Source organism: Spea bombifrons, chromosome 3, assembly GCF_027358695.1.
Source record: "Spea bombifrons isolate aSpeBom1 chromosome 3, aSpeBom1.2.pri, whole genome shotgun sequence".
NCBI lineage: Eukaryota > Metazoa > Chordata > Amphibia > Anura > Pelobatidae > Spea > Spea bombifrons.
The window spans coordinates 25,001,341-25,017,901 of NC_071089.1; the positions used below are offsets into that span (position 1 = coordinate 25,001,341).

A 16,561-nucleotide genomic window follows, 5' to 3' on the forward strand; every position below is an offset into this window, starting at 1 on the left:
CAATTACACTATAGAAATTTTAATTGTATATTTTCTACAATTTGGGGTTGGTCTGTTAGTCCTGAGCTAGGTTGAGGCATTGTAACGAGCACACGTTACAATGAAGTAGATAAAAGTAAAGTTTAATCTCCTAGAAACCCATGCACAATATTTTCTGTACAATGTAATCTGGATGAGGCTGAAATCTTCTACATTAAAGCGACACTCCAGCCATCATATGCTCTTTAACATATAATATCTGAGTGGTCCCTTTATAGTTACGTGGTGTCCTTACGATTTGCCATGGAGGACATGTGCCCAGCTGAACCATGTTGGAGGCATTCTGTTTCTCATTAAGGTTAATATTTTATGTATTCGCTTTTAACATCTTAAAGAATTCATATTAAAGTCATAACAAAGTATTTTAATATTCATTCTTTTCTGGTGAGGCTGCCTGAGACATTCAACTATCCCTTCAAGGTTTACTTACCGGTTGTACTCCCTTTCATAATTATACCTTAAATTCAATTTAATGCACTTAACGTATAGTGTCAAGAGCTAAGCAAACCTTCCGAGACTATATAAATCCATGAATATACATACCTTAGCCAATGCTTTTCTATACAGTAAGGCACATGAAAGGGATCTGATCACCAAGTAACTTGGCCCAAGCAATATAGGAACCACAAAACACACAGTGGGTAAAACCCACAATTGGACAGCCACGGGTTCAAATAAGATTCAAAGGGTGACTATGTTTGTAAACACAAATTAACTTTTATTTTCAGTCAACTATTTTATAGTTCAAGTGACTTGGCTGCATTTTCTGGTTTTACTGAAATGCCTGGGGCAGGAATGTAAAGTAACATCTGACTGCTTTGTTGATCAGCAAAACTCAAGCAGTATTGTTAAATAGTGACGAAAATAGCATTTACCACATATAGTTGCAATATTAAAGATTTCTGCCTAGGTTTCCTCTTTTTATTGCTTCAGGATCTTTTTATTTTTGAGATAACGTTCGAGCTTCGCTTTTAACATAAGTGAGGTTTGCTTAAAGGAGCAACCTCTGTAAAGAAAAATCACTTCTTGAAACTCAAAGATTTGCAGGACAATGGGGTAGCACTGACCAGGGTCGCCATCGGGAATCAGGCTCCCTCTGTTTGGCTACAACGGCACAGTGAAGCGGGGACTGCGAGGCGCCCAATGGGGTCACATAATGTACATTTCATGACCCCTAGGTAGAAGACAGGCAGCGGTGAGGCAGGTCTCTGCGAGGTGGGAGGGGGAGTAATGTATGTATGTGTGTGTGTGTGTACTGTATTGTCAGAACCTTTGTGTATGTTTGTATATGTATAGTGGTGGAGTCTGTGTGCTTGTATACTGTAGTGTCAGTCAGTGTGTAACCGTATAGTGCCAGAGTTGGTATGTCTACTGTATGATAGTGCCAGTGTGTGTGTGTATACTTTAGCATCAGAGTCTGTGTGTATGTGTGTCTACGTATAGTGCTAGAGTCAGTAGGTGGTTGTATACTGTAGTGTCAGAGTCTGTGTATATGTATAGTGCTAGAGTGTGTGTTTATACTGTAGTGGGAGAGTCAGTGTGTAACGCTAGAGTCGGTGTGTGTGTGTGTAAATATATATAGTGCCGTAGTTGGTGTGCTGTATTGTAGTGCCAGCTTGTTTTTTAGTGTTACAGTAAGTGTATATTTTTTATCTATGTAAAGTGTTAGCGTGTATGGTATGGTGTGTGTTATTGTATGGCATTAGCATGAGTGTATATGTCAGCATAGTGTTAGAGTGTGTATTAGTGTATGGTGTTTACTTGTGAAAGCGCGAAAGATACACAGAAGTGACAAGCACAGTTGGCTCCATTCCAGGTACACTCATATTGCTTCATTTACGTTTGACAGCGTACTAATGCATTTATCAACTTAATGAACATAGATTTTTCTCCAATCATTTCATATATTGATCATTTCATTTAGAAATATATTTACCATTTGTTAACATGATTTACCAATAATTTAATGTTTTAGCTTATCATCTTATTGAATGGATTGTTTTTACTAATTTATTTAGCAATTCTTTAATAAATGGATCATTAATATATATTTGCCAAATATTTAATGTATTGAACAATACTTTATTAAAACTGTTTTCTAATATTTATTAGATATATGTTATGAGAGATATATTAATTACCTTTAGACTGGGACATATTTTCCAATATAATACATAATATGTATATATAATGTATGTGCTATGGGGACATATGTTGGCGGAGTAGCACCTTAGACAGAAAGGAAAGGGAAGATATGAGTGAAACTTTAAATACATGAAAATAAAAATATGATTGGAAAAAACCTGGCTCCTACATTTTTTGGCTGGCTCCTAGATTTGTCAACCCCTATACGATATCAAAATACATCTTACAAGCAACATCACTAGCTTCCCCTGATAGATCCGGTGTAACGGCACTTTGCCCAAGCACAGGTATGCTGTTACTATTTAAATGCACAATTACACAATTGGGCATTCCTTTCTGGTAGTTGTCAATGGTGACACCTGCTGGAAAGTTTCAAGAGAAAAAAAAGGAGACCCTGGATCTTGCTGGGATAGCTTTTTGCCCTCCCTGTTGGCTTCGGAGATGTGATTGCTGATCGCGGTGTGATCAGTACAGAGGAGATTCGATGGAGAAACAAAGTTTCCTACACTTAAAAAATGAAAATAAATAAAGTTATAAGGAGCCTAGTAATGTCATGGTAAGGTACAGGAGAGATTCCCAGAGGCAGCTCTATCCATACTGCATTGCAAAATTGAACAGTGTAAAATAAGTACAAAAATATTTTGGAAATGTGTCCTAATGCCATTTACCCCCTACTACAAGTAAAACATTTTAAAAATTAAACACTCACCAAATCCCTTAAACCAGCAGTATTAAAAATAAGGTAACACATAAGGGATGGGTGTGGCCCTCTACAGCAATATGTATGTGAGCAGGGCCGTAACTAGGGGCCACAGGGCCCTGCTGCAAATTTGGCCTGGGGCCCCCCTACTTCACTAAGCAACATATCCCAGAGTGCCAACTTTGTCCCCATACTGTTCGCCTGTCTCTCTCCCTCTGTGCAGACCGATCCAGCATGCGGGAAGTGGATGTGATGTCACTCCCTGCATACTGCAACAGGCAACCCAGGGCGTGTGAGATATCATCTGATTGGATGCCGCTACCTGCAGATGTTACCGACAGCTAGTGGCTTTTAATGATTGTTACCCCCCCCCCCCGTATGCGGGGCATTACTGTAATAAAAAAGTGTTGCAGAGCGTAAATTATAGATTGTAAAAAATTGTTTTTATTTTCTATTATTATAGTGCAGTTTTTGTTTACATTTTAGCGCTAATAATTAGTGTTCTATGTATTTCTACGATTTCAAAAGAAGGTCATACTTGTCCTAATTGCCTAATTTGTGCGAGTTCATCAAATGCCAAGATAAAAGAGAAATCATGGTTTAACAAACATATTGTATAAAAGTACAAAAAAGAACCTCCAGTTTTTGGGATATGAAAAACATAAAAGGGAATTCTGAAAAAAGTGCAGAGGCAGAAATTAAAGCGTAATGGAGCAACTTCCTTATAAATAATGACTTCTTCTGAATGAACATTTATGCTCATTTATGACAAAATATACAACTACTAAATTACGTATCTGAGGACCAATGTAAAAAAAAACAAGTGTTTAAACCTTAAGAGACAACCCAGTCAACTAACATCAACAGTCTCCTTCCTACGGCAGTCAGATGCGTCATTTGCTTGGGGAATAAGACTATAGCATTCTCTACGAGGTGAATGCCATCGACAAAGATGGCGGCATCTTCTCCCAACGGTGATTTCACGCGTCTCCTAAGAAGTAAACCCTTTCCGGTGCGACAGCACAATATCCGGCTTTTGCGTTCCACTGTAGCTCCGCCCTGTCCGGCCTTGCGCTGTTGCAGGCATGTCTACGCGGTCCAAGGTGGTGCTGGGCATCTCTGTCCTCGTGTCCGTTGCCACCGTCGTTGGGGTACACGTGAATCAGAGGCTGGACAGAGAGGTTGGTGCAACCAGTGCGACACCAACTACGCATTCCCCGCTCGGCGGCTAAAGAGGGATGATTTTTGACCCCTGCCGCTTCACGTACTAGTCGCTTTCTGAAGGTCGTGCGAGCGTCTATGTGCGTGTAAATTATATACGCGCAGGGGGTTTGGCGTAGCGGAAAGTGTCATTGTTGTATTGTGAAAAAGCTGATCTAAAACAAAACAAAAGTTGATATATGGCTCCTGCTTGGGCTTCTCAGAAAAATCGCTTTGCTGCAGCGCAGCATTGTTCAAAAACACCGAGTGCTGGCATTAAGTTAAAATGCAACGTTATCTTTAAAATATCTTGAATTTTTTTTTTTTTTTTTTTAAAACTACTATTCTTTAGGTCCTATGGAGAAAATGCCCCATGAAAGGGAATGTTTACAGCCAGTGAGGTAGTTATTTTGCCTCTGTTGCAGCCTAATGGAAGTTAAATGGAGTGGCTGTCGTATGCGCATATTAATCTATCATCTACCTCGCTTTCCATCTGTAAAATGAGATTGCTTTGCTGCTCTTACAACGGAAATAAAAATCCAAAGGCAGCTAAAAACATCACAGGTCCCGTAACAGCTACTCTGCTGAAGGTTCCCCGATTGTAAAAAATTGCATCCCTAGTGCTATCTAAATCCTAGAAATGTGTAAATCATGTAACACATTGCCTCATTCCTATTTTTTTACATTTGTTATATATTATATATATATTGATGGAAGAGTAACCATTTGCATTAACTATATGCACCAACATTTTGGCCGCCTCCTTTGTCTAGTAATGAAAAGGACGGACAGAAGAGCCTTTTTTTATTATTTATTTATTTAAGTCTTCGTATGCACTTTAACTTTAACAGCCGATCAGTAGCAGTAAATACCGTATTTGCCCAAATATAGGTGGCACTCCCCCCCACTTTAAGTCTTTAAAGTGGGGGTGCTGCCTATATTCGGGGTTTAGCACAGGAAAGCGCAATTGAAATCGCCCGATGCCTGGGACATGCAGTCCCGGGCGCCGGGCAGGCAGCAGGGTTAGGATGCAGATCCCGCGCAGCGGTGCAGGGGACCCGTATCCTACTCTCTGATACGCTGAGACAGCCTCCCCTGCCAGCACTTCCCACGGGGGGGGCGTTGCTGGCATGGGAGACTGTCTAAGCGCATCGCGCAGACGTGCAGCGGCGATGTGCGCGTAAACAACCTCCGCTGCTGGCACGGCTGCTCGATGTGCTTTAACAATATCCCTTGCCGGGACTCCCGGCAAGGTAGATTGTTAAAGCACATCGTGCAGAAGTGAACGTCTGCACGTATACAACTTCCGGTGCCTTCACTTACGCTGAGAGTGGCAGCATATCTCGGGGGGGGGACAGAGTGGCAGCATATCTATTACAAAACCTTTTCTTTAAAAAAGCACCTAACTTTTAGGGTGCGGCCTATATTCGAACCAATACGGTAAATCCCGCTGACCCCAAGCAAACACAAGAGGTCCCCCCCCCCAGTGTTAGAGCTGGCGATCGGGGAGTACGGCATGTATGTGCACCGGCAAACCGGAGACCAATATAAAAACAGCACTAATAAACCTTGTTTGTTTAGGTTAAACTGAAATTAGTGTTACGAGAATTAAAAAAACTATTTAAAGTTATCTGTGATTTACTGTCTGTCCCTTTTGATTTGCAGAGACTGCGTGAAGGTGTATATCGGGACATAGAGAGGCAGAATCGCAAACAAGAAAACCTCCGCCTTTTGCAGGACCAGATTGAGCTGACTAAATTGCTTGAGGCCGAACGTGAGAAAAATCTTTTGAATGAAGCATCTAACAAGTCCTAAGCTGGCCCTTACAAAGTTTGCAAAGCAGGCTTCTGAGGTTTTAGGTTATTTTACATTGGTCTGAAAATTGGGATTATTATACAAAAACTGAGTGCGATTGTTTCCTGTGCTATGGCGGAAGGGTGTGTTTGACGCCAAGAGTTCCACCTTTCTTGTAGAGGAAAGTGCTGATTATCTAGGCGATAAACCACTAGGCACATTACTTTTTGACTATTGTGTGTAGAAGATGGACATCTCTACACATATGGCACATATTGAAGATGAAACCACAAGGACTTCTACTTCTGAAGGCTTGGAAGAAGGGGAGGTTGAAGGAGAAACGCTTCTTCTAGTGGAATCTGAAGACCAGGCATCTATCGATCTGTCTCATGATCAAAGTGGAGATTCCTTGAATAGTGATGTTGGCGATGACGTGGATCCACCATGGATGGAAGAAATGCCATTCTACTGTGAAAAGTGTCAAAAATGGATTCCAGCAAGTAAGCATGTTTTTAATAGTTTGACATTGAAGTTGTATGTATGCTTTTGTGTGTAGAATAAAATGTCTAACTGTTTATAGTACCATTTGTGCGCAGAATCAGAATTTTTGTGTTAGAGGTTATAGGTGTTTGTTCTTCAGCATGTTTCATGAAAGATTTCATACTTGCTGTTAAAAAGCCCATCTTCTTCTTTAGCCCAGCTACAAGGTGATCCACCCAGCTACTTAAAAGGTGACAACTTCTTCAAATTCATATGCTCTGCTTGTTCTGATGATGGCAAAGAACAGTTTGAGCGCTTAAGACTAACTTGGCAGCAGGTAAGTAGTAAAATACAGATGTTTGTACATGGTGTTGGTGTGCTATGGGCATGATGAGTATGAAATGGACTTCGCAGGGGATCAGTTATGTTGAAGCGTTGATGTGGAAAAACATTGTGTTTTTTGTGATCTGTAGGCTAGTGGGACAGCTACTTCTAAACACCCACTTATGTCGAGGCCAGCATAGTCTTTGTTTTGTGATGTTTCGTTTTTGGGTATCAGAAAATAATTCTTAGAGAACATGTTCAGCAAAGAATGTATGGGGTTCTGTCTTAGACAAAGAGGTTTGAAATTGGTATGTTAATTACCCAGGTGGTCATGTTGGCTATGTACAATCTATCACTGGAAGGAACAGGTCGACAGGGCTACTTCAGATGGAAGGAAGATATTTGCTCTTTTATTGAAAAACACTGGACTTTTCTTTTGGGAAATAGGTAAGTTAACTGAAAGGAAACTTAAGAACACGCATCTTTAAATAAAAGCTGGTTATTATGTAGCCATGCCCGAAATATTCATTGAGGATGGCTTTTTTGGGATACATTTGTGCTAATGGTCACAATATGCACTAAGCTTGTTTTAAGGTATTATGAACAAGATCTATTGGAACCAGTTATTGATATTCTCTTCTCCTTGCCCCAGGAAGAAGACCTCGACCTGGTGGAGCACTGTGGCTGGATGTCTCTCTGTGGGAAGTCCACTGTTCTTCAGGTCTGGAGCTCAAGAATTTGGAGAGCCAGGATGGTGGAAACTTGTCCACAACAAACCCCCCACCATGAAACCTGAAGGAGAAAAGTACTCCACTCCCTCACAGAAGACAAAAGGTTAGCTCATTTAACAACTTAAAGTGCGCTCGTTCCCATGTCTTCCACTACCTTTAGCACATTGTAATGGAAGCTGCTTCTTTAACAGTAAATGAAAGCCTAATAATCTGAGTGAATGGGTTGGGGGGGGGACTCTTCTGTCATTTAAATAATTTGGATGTTCTCTGTGAAGATGCCTATCTTGATGTGGTACCTTCCTGTGTAGTAGTAATTGCCACGGAGCAGAAATAATGTGCTTTGGAACTTACAATAGACTTCTGACCACGAGTCTTAACTATAATTCACCGCCAGTGCCTTGTAATAATATTGTCTCTGATATGTCAATTAACTCTTGTAGCCACACCTCCTGATATTGTCTTGGTATTTCATCTGAGTTCATAACATTAGTAAATGACTTGAGGGCAGTCGATCTGTTATTCTGTGCATCAGAGTTACATAGTGTGTACACATCACCCTAATCTTGTTTGCATGGTTTTATCTAAGCCTAAGGGATAAAGTGTAAAACAGTAGGATCTCATAAAAAAAGTATACTTGTGTCTCACATCCCACTATGTGTAGTAAACCTTGGTAGTTTAACATGGTCATCAGGGCATCTTTAAACATTCCATGGAGTACACATCCCTTCACAGGGCTTTCCTGAATAAATAGTATAAATTGCTGTAGTTTGTAAAGATGCACCCATTTAGGTATTCCTGTACATCTGTGTGCAATGTGAATAAAACAGTTTTATTTAAAATATTCATATTTTCATCCTCACGCACTGGTATTGTGCTGGACTCCCATGCCACATTTTAGTATGCCTTGAAGAGTCATTGAGTATTTTCTGCCCCATTCAATGGCTTCTTGTCTGGCTGTTTTATAAATGGCATAAGTGTTTGCCAGCCTCCGACTATAATATAAAATTGCTATACTTCATAACCTTTAATATTTTTTTTCTTTGTCTGTACTTTGTTCATATCATTTCCCCGTGGAAATCCACAGTGGGGGTCTCTGTGGCATGCTGTAGACGCTAAATAATCTCATTTACAGTAAAATCTGGTGTAACTTTGACCCAAATCTTATGTATGCTTAATTAAGTTAAGTAAAACTTCATCTAGAAAATCAAAATGTATAGTAAATTTTTTGAAGCACAGGCTAAATTTGCGATACTGTTTTTTTTTTTTTGACTCGCTAAATGTGATTCAAGATAATATTCAGGAACCAGTGAAATATAAATTCCCCCACTTTTGTGAATATACTTCAACGTGCGTTTCAATAGAAACAGACAAACATAATAGCTATAGTTGATTGTTTGCTAGTTTTCTGTCTGGCAACATTACATACTTAAACTGTCGAGGATATATGATTAGGAGATGCACAAATCTGGATTGTTCAGCACTAAACCGTTTTAGGTGCCATTTTAGTTTGTTTGAAGAAGAATTGCATTTGTCAGCTGTGTATTTCATAGGAGATCTGTGAACGGCCAGTACATTATACACACTATTTTCATATGCCCAAGCTGTTATAAGTGGAATAATCACGCAAGCCATAGGGGCTTGTGGTATGATGAGTCAGTCACATAGCTGTATTCTGTCTCCAGTTTCTGTAAAAACCACATTGGATCCAATAATCACTGTAGAAGGCCTCCGGAAAAGAGCAAGTCGAAACCCTGTGGAATCTGCTATTGAGCTGAAGGAGAAGAGGTCACGCACTCAAGAAGCCAAGGAAATAAGAAGAGCCCAGAAAGAAGCTGCAGGCTTTGCAGATCGCAGCACGTGTTCCACACCCGTGAAGTTTTCTAGCGGCAGAAGCCGTCGGCCTGACATTGTACTTGAAAAAGGAGAGGTGGTAGACTTCTCGTCTATGAGTTCCTCAGACCGAACTCCTATGACAAGCCCATCTCCCTCTCCATCTCTGGACTTCTCTGCCCCTGGTACTCCAGCATCCCACTCGGCCACTCCAAGTCTGCTTTCTGAGGCTGATCTTATACCCGATGTCATGCCACCCGAAGCTTTGTTTCATGGTGAGTAGTGTTCCCGTTAGCTGTGCTCTCTAACTCTGAAACACTTTAAAGGACTTTATAAAAAGAAAAACATTCTAGGGATAACACTGGGTTCTTTTTCTATCTTATAGCCATGTCACTGACCTGATCGGTGCAAGACCACCAGATCTGGATCACTTTCTCCATATCTGTGTAAAGTATGTTGTAACGTGAATAGCTAGTTAGTGAGCATACTTAAATCTCCATCACACATTCTCATTCTCCAAGTCACTATCAAAAGCTGTGGCTACATCAAAGTGTTGGCATTATACTCCAGGGCACTTTGTATGAATCCTTCATGTTCTTTGAAGGCTTAAAAAATGTTCTCTTCTTAGTTCTCAGATATTTTGTTTATGTTGTGGGCATTGCTAAGTGAAATGAACTATTTCCTGTTAAAGTGTCTTATCAGGTGTGGTTAGTATACCTGCATTGTTGTAATTTGCAGTATTCCTTTTCCACAGATGATGATGAGATGGATGCAGATGGTGTAATCGATCCAGGGATTGAATATATACCCCCTCCCAATGCTCCAGTTGGAGGAGGGCCCATGAGTCGAAAAAAAGTCAAAACCTCTATGCAGATAAAACAAGAAATAGAAAGTGAAGAGGAAAGAGCCGAGAGGGTAGAGAGTGAATCGCTTGATGACTCCGCAGCTGAAAGAGGACATTTGAAGAAGAGGCCCGCGCCGATCGAAAAGGAGAAAAGCAAAGGACCTCAGTACAAATCTATTAGTCTTTATGAAGAAAAGTTACTTTTGAAACGCTTTGAAGCTTGTCCCAATGCAGTTGCTGTTACCCCAGAGGCTAGGAGGCTTAGAAGAAAACTGTTAGTCCGTAAGGCCAAGCGTGAGAGAGGGATGCCAATTTTTGATTTGGATCAAGCAGTGAGTGCTGCTCTGCTCCTCGTAGGCGGAGTTTATGGAGCTAGAGAAGGATCAATTAACAGGCCCTTGTCCTCTGACCAAGAGTTTCAAACAACAAGCCAAGACTTAAGAATACTGGACAGATTCCAAGTAAGTGATCTCTAAAATAATTACGGAAACATGCTTCCACTTGCCATGGTAAATAACCTTGTACTCCCTGCAATACATGAAAACTCTGAGGAAAGAAGATGTTATATTACCCTTATTTTGTGCATATAGTATATTTCCCAACATGGCAGGCAAGTGGCAAATTAAGTTCAATACAGATAAATGTAAGGTTATGCATTATGGAGGAAAGTAATAACTATGCAGCGTATACTTTAAATGGTATCTCCCTGGGAAAAACTACTAAGGAGAAGGGTTTAGGAATAATTGTAAACAGACTTAGCAACAGTGCACAATGCCCTTCAGCAGCTGCAAAGGCCAATCCAATATATATAACAGGATATGGGTTTATGGGGGTATGTCATCTTGCCTCTTTTTTAGTCAATAAAGACCTCACCTTGAATATGCGGTGCAATTCTGGGCACTGATCCTTAAAAAGGAAATTATAGAACTAGAAAAAGGTGCAAAGGAGGGCCACAAAATTAATAAGGGAATTGGAACATCTTAGTTATGAAAAAAAAGTTGCATCTATATATATATATATATATATATATATATATATATATATATATATATATATATATATATATATATATATATATATATATATATATATACACACACACACACTATAAAAGTGGCCTATTAGAGGGCATGTAATAATATTGTATAAATATGTGCAGGGCCAATATAAAGAGCTCCCCAGTGACCTGTTCATTAACAGACATATACAAAGAACAAGGTCATCCTTAGAGACTGGAAGAGTGAAGATTTCATACACAACAAAAGAGAGAATTCTTTACAGTAAGGGCAATAAAGGTATGGATTTCACTGCCAAGATAGGTGGTTCTATCAGATACAATGGATGCCTTCAAAAAGAATCTGGATATTTTTATTACAAAAGCAGAACATACAAATGATAAAATAAATATTGATATTGAGAGCTTCTTGATCCAAGATGAAATCTGATTGCCTTTTGGAGTCAAGAAGGATTTTTGTTGCCTTGTTTTGGAAGCAGGAAGGACAGGGTTGAACTTGATGGACTTAGGTCTTTTTTCCCCAACCTAAAATACTATGTATTTTGATTATAGCTATCCAGATAGAGACATTTGTTGTACAGCTGCTGTGGTTTGTGCAAAAAGATTTTTTGTGAGCTCTTCTTGGGCATGGTCATTTTTGCTATTGTACATCTTGTAAATGCTATTTGTGTTGTGTTGCCTTGAAGAATACACAGCCAGCAAGGAAAGGAATCAGACAGTTGACGACAAAGTTTCTGTATCGCCTGGGTGCGTCAGAGGACATGAACACAGACCTGAGCATCGTTAGTCCTTATACCTCCAGAATCCTAAAACCCTACATCAGGTATGCGTCTATAATTTGGGACTCTAGTGTCTTGTCTGATTCTCATGCATGTTTGTTTGTCCATTACAGTTTGTATGAAAGGGGCTTTTTCTTTTCATTTTCTGCCAGGCGAGACTACGAGACAAGACCCGCCAAGGTGCAGTTACTGGCACAGATCCGTGCCTATCCTCATAGAAACGATCCCAGCTGGAACCCAGAGGCGGAATCCCCAATTGACTATTGCTATGTCCGCCCGAGCCACATCCCCACAATCAACTGCATATGCCAAGAATTCTTCTGGCCAGGTAGGAAAATGGGGGTAAAGATTCAATGACATCTTATTGTCATCAGGAATGGACATGTGCTTCTCAAGCTTTCTGGTAGTATATCTATGTAATAAATCATACTTATACCATATAGATGTGCTTTTAATAATGATTTATGACATGAGTGCACTACATGAGACCACTGGCATTGTGAAGAAATTACATTTGTTTTATCTCCAATAGCTCCTTGGTAAAGCCACCTTAAATGTCCGGATCACCCTAAAAAATTATGAACTTTGGTTCCCCAGGTATTGATCTATCCGAGTGCCTGCAGTATCCAGATTTCAGTGTTGTGGTTCTCTACAAAAAAGTCATAATTGCTTTTGGCTTCATGGTTCCTGATGTAAAGTACAACGAAGCCTACATCTCATTCCTGTTTGTTCACCCAGAGTGGAGAAGATCTGGCATTGCAACATTTATGATTTACCATCTGATTCAGGTAACTTTTTTATACTGATGGAAGATTGCCTTTAGACTTTTGTATAAGAGAGAGAACCATATAGACAGCCAAGTGCCATGTTTGGTGCTAACAGTTTGAGGCATCAGAAGTGATTGCATCTGCCAATAAGGTTAAAGGGACACGAGGCCCATCACTTGAATGCATATGGTAGCCAGGTGGTCTCTTTAACGTTTTCTGAAGTCCCCATATGCATTTGATACTTTACCCAGAATATTTGATATATTTGCCTCCGGTCAGCTCCTGCGCTGGCTTGGTGAATACGGCCGGCAGTGTCTGTTCAGACTTCATGGTCATATATAGATATAGATAGATATATAGATATATAGATATATATAGATATAGATATATAGATAGATATTTTGATTTACATAATTTCAGCTTTATGGATTTATAGGTTGTCCCTGCAGATAATTAGGGAATTGTCTACATGCCACAATTCATTACACAGAATCTAGATTAAGTAGGAAGTCATTTTTATAGATAGGAAGCATATTTGACCTCCTAAAGCAATATGAAAAAGTACTAATTTGTACCTTTTAGAGTAAAATCAAGTTAGGATTTGGTTGAAATAAAATCACATGGAAAAATACTTTGAGCCAGTATTAAGCCAGTTTGTACAAGGCATGGTTTAATTTATTCTTTTTTTTTTTACACCATAAAATTAACAGGTACCTATTTCTTAATGCAGTGAAACGAAACATCAGCCCATATATCTTAGTTTTTGCTGAACTGGTTTGTTGGGATGACTATCCTATTCCCTTTCATTCATGTTGAAAGCAGGGTATGCTTGTCTTCACACGTTATATTGTCAAACATGGACTAGGATGTTTTTTTCCTCCTTGAGTGTTTTCAGTTTCTGTTCTATTTTTGTTAAAACGGGTTTCCCCATCTGCTCCTTACTGCTTAAGGACATTCTCTAAACCCACTGTACAAAATGTACTTATTCTGTATTTTTCTGTCCTTTATTGCAGACATGCATGGGCAAAGATGTAACTCTGCACGTTTCTGCAAACAACCCCGCAATGCTGCTTTACCAGAAGTTAGGCTTCAAGACCGAGGAGTACGTGTTGGACTTTTATGACAAATATTATCCTTTGGATAGCAAAGAGTGTAAACATGCCTTCTTCCTCAGGCTGCGGAGGTGATCAGGGCAGACCATTACAACTCCTTATTGCACATTTGGACGCTTCGTCAAAGGAGCTAATTTAGGGATTTGGCCTTGAAAGCCCAATCGCTGTATCACGGGATGTCCTCATCATTTGTATAAAAAAAAAGTGTTTTGCTCAATGGGCTTTGAACAACTCTTGAAAAAAAATATTTACTTATGACCTTTGTTATATAAATTCTTCGTTTAGTTTTGGCTGAAAAATAAACCTGAATAATGAACGTGATTTGTTTTTGGATTAGTTTTTCTTTCTTTCAAGAGAAATATGAGGAAGTACAGAAGTTCAATAACGACATCCAGATGCTGTAGAGATAATAGATAAGTGGTTAATACCAAGCTGTTGTGTCGAGGGACATTTTTTTGATGTGGGGGAGATTGGCTGAAAGGGAAATCTATTTCTGCTTTATTTGGACGGTAGTAGTTTTGCTAATGATTTGAGCCTCAGAAACATCCCACAAAATACTCTATGGGTGTATATGTGTTAAAGCAGCCCTGAGCTATATACGGCCAGGTAGAGATACAATGTGCAGCTGGTTATTATTATCTTTTATTTGTATAGCGCCAACAATCTACGCAGCGCTTAATACAATGCATATATTCAAGGGGTATGACAAGACAAGAATTGACAGACTAAGACAAATCGATACATTAGGTGGAGAGAGCCCTGCTCACAAGCTTTACAATCTTGAGGGAATGGGGTGAGGACAAACATAAGGCACAGAGAAGGGGTGAGAGGTATTGTGGTGGTCGTATCAGTGACAGGGAAGTTCTAGCAGCTAAGATGGTGCGGCTTCTCTGAAGAAGTGAGTTTTGAGATGGTTCTTGAATGTTGGGAAGGAGGGTGAATGCTGAAGGCTCGGTGGAAGTAGATTCCAGAGATATGGGGCGGCCCGAGTGAAATCTTGTAGACGGGAAACGGAAGAGGTGATAAGTAAGGAGGAGAGCCTTAGCCCATGGGAAGGATGTAAGGATCAAGTAGGAACCACCAGCTGGTTGATGCTCTTTGTCACTCAATGGGATATCAGGCAGTCTGCTTACACGCAGTGGAGAAAGACCGCTTGCATATCAAATATTCTTCATGTGAGAGACACTGGGCACCCTGTGTTATCGGGACTAAGCGCAACTACATCACATTGTACAAGGGATACAAGCAGCACTTGATTCAGGTCTAAAAGAGTATAGAATAGCAGCTGAACACCAACAAACAGCCTGGATCTGCCCTCTCAACAGGATTCATATGAGTCCTTCATATGAGTATCCTGGTAGACCTTTCCTCAGTCTCACATTAGCCTGCCTACTACCGTGTTTCCCCGAAAGTAAGACAGTGTCTTACTTTCTTTTTATCCCTAAAAGCCCCACTATGTCTTACTTTCGGGGTATGTCTTATATTGGGGAAAAATTGAGAGTGATGGGAGTTATGATGTACTTTTAGAGCATAATTAGATCATGAAAAAGACATTGGAAATGGTACAGCATAACACCCATCACTCTCACACACTTACCAATCAACACACCTACCAATCCACACACATATACACCAATCCACACACGTATACACAAATCCACACACGTATACACTAATCCACACACATATACCAATCCACACACATATACCAATCCACACACATATACACCAATCCACACACACATATACACCAATCCACACACACATACACCAATCCACACACACATATACACCAATCCACTCTCACTTAATGCTTTCCTACCTTTCCTTTCTTCTTTCAGCTTCTTTTCCTCCTCTTCGCTCCTCTTCTTCAGTTCTTGTCTCCTTCCGGGTCAGAGGGCACGGACAGCGGTGGGCGCGGCTTCAGTGTTGTGCGCCGGGATCTGACAAGAAACCCCGGCGCACAACAGCTGTTGCCGCGCAGATCACAAGGGAGCGGTATCGGAGGTCATTAACAGACCTCCGGCTCCCTTGAGTGATTTTAAGCCGGGTTGAACCCGGCTTAAAATCACTCAAGGGAGCCGGAGGTCTGTTAAAGACCTCCGATACCGCTCCCTTGCGAGCCTGCTCCTCCAGCGGCGGACATTACTGTCCGTCTCTGGAGGGGTGCCGGGTGCCGCAGGTTGGCACCCCCTGGAGTGTAGCGCCCTGTGCGGTCGCACACCCCAAAGGTCGGCCCTGCTCTAAGGGGCCGGCCTTAGGGGTCTGCGGCCGCACAGGGTTTAAATAAAAACATCAGGGTTTTTTTTCAACTTTATTTAACATCCTCCATGTTAAATAAAGTTAAAAAAACTTTATTTAACATGGAGGATGTTAAATAAAGTTAAAAAAAAAACCCCGATGTTTTAATTTAAATCCTGTGCGGCCGCAGACACGTAAGGCCGGCCTTGGTGGGGACTTCCCGGCCCCTTAGAGTGGCGGACCCGGCAAATCCCCCGTGTTTCCCCGAAAGTAAGACATATGTCTTACTTTCGGGGTACGGCTTATATTAGCCGACCCCTCTGAAACCCCCGATACGTCTTACAATCGGGGGTGTCTTACTATCGGGGAAACACGGTAGTTTAATCTGGTAATGGCATTGGCAGGATGCCTCTGGGTTGTAAACTCGGTCTGTAATCATGAATGTGTTGGATGCACGTGCTGAGACCCATTCCAAGAGTAGAGTTGCACCAGTTCATACACCTGGCAAAGGTTGCAGTTCAATAACCTCAGTGCCTTTCCCTAAAATTCTGCAGAGATTC

General features: G+C 40.7%; 2 protein-coding genes across 3 annotated transcripts; both read left to right on the forward strand.

The window, feature by feature from the left end:
• Positions 1–3,926: 3,926 nt before the first annotated feature.
• LOC128483554 (protein PET117 homolog, mitochondrial) lies at positions 3,927–6,151 on the forward strand. Its single transcript, XM_053459773.1, has 2 exons — positions 3,927–4,065; positions 5,750–6,151. The coding sequence occupies exons 1-2, from the start codon at positions 3,970–3,972 to the stop codon at positions 5,897–5,899; spliced, it is 246 nt and encodes an 81-aa protein (XP_053315748.1). The 5' UTR covers positions 3,927–3,969; the 3' UTR covers positions 5,900–6,151.
• On the forward strand, positions 6,118–14,081 carry KAT14 (lysine acetyltransferase 14). Of its 2 annotated transcripts, XM_053459771.1 has the most exons (10): positions 6,118–6,378; positions 6,574–6,695; positions 7,008–7,129; positions 7,335–7,516; positions 9,096–9,518; positions 9,998–10,548; positions 11,789–11,925; positions 12,034–12,209; positions 12,479–12,669; positions 13,662–14,081. In XM_053459771.1, the coding sequence occupies exons 1-10, from the start codon at positions 6,126–6,128 to the stop codon at positions 13,833–13,835; spliced, it is 2,331 nt and encodes a 776-aa protein (XP_053315746.1). In that variant the 5' UTR covers positions 6,118–6,125; the 3' UTR covers positions 13,836–14,081. The 2 variants fall into 2 exon arrangements, with proteins under 2 accessions (XP_053315746.1, XP_053315747.1); XM_053459772.1 differs by lacking the exon at positions 9,096–9,518.
• Positions 14,082–16,561: the final 2,480 nt, after the last annotated feature.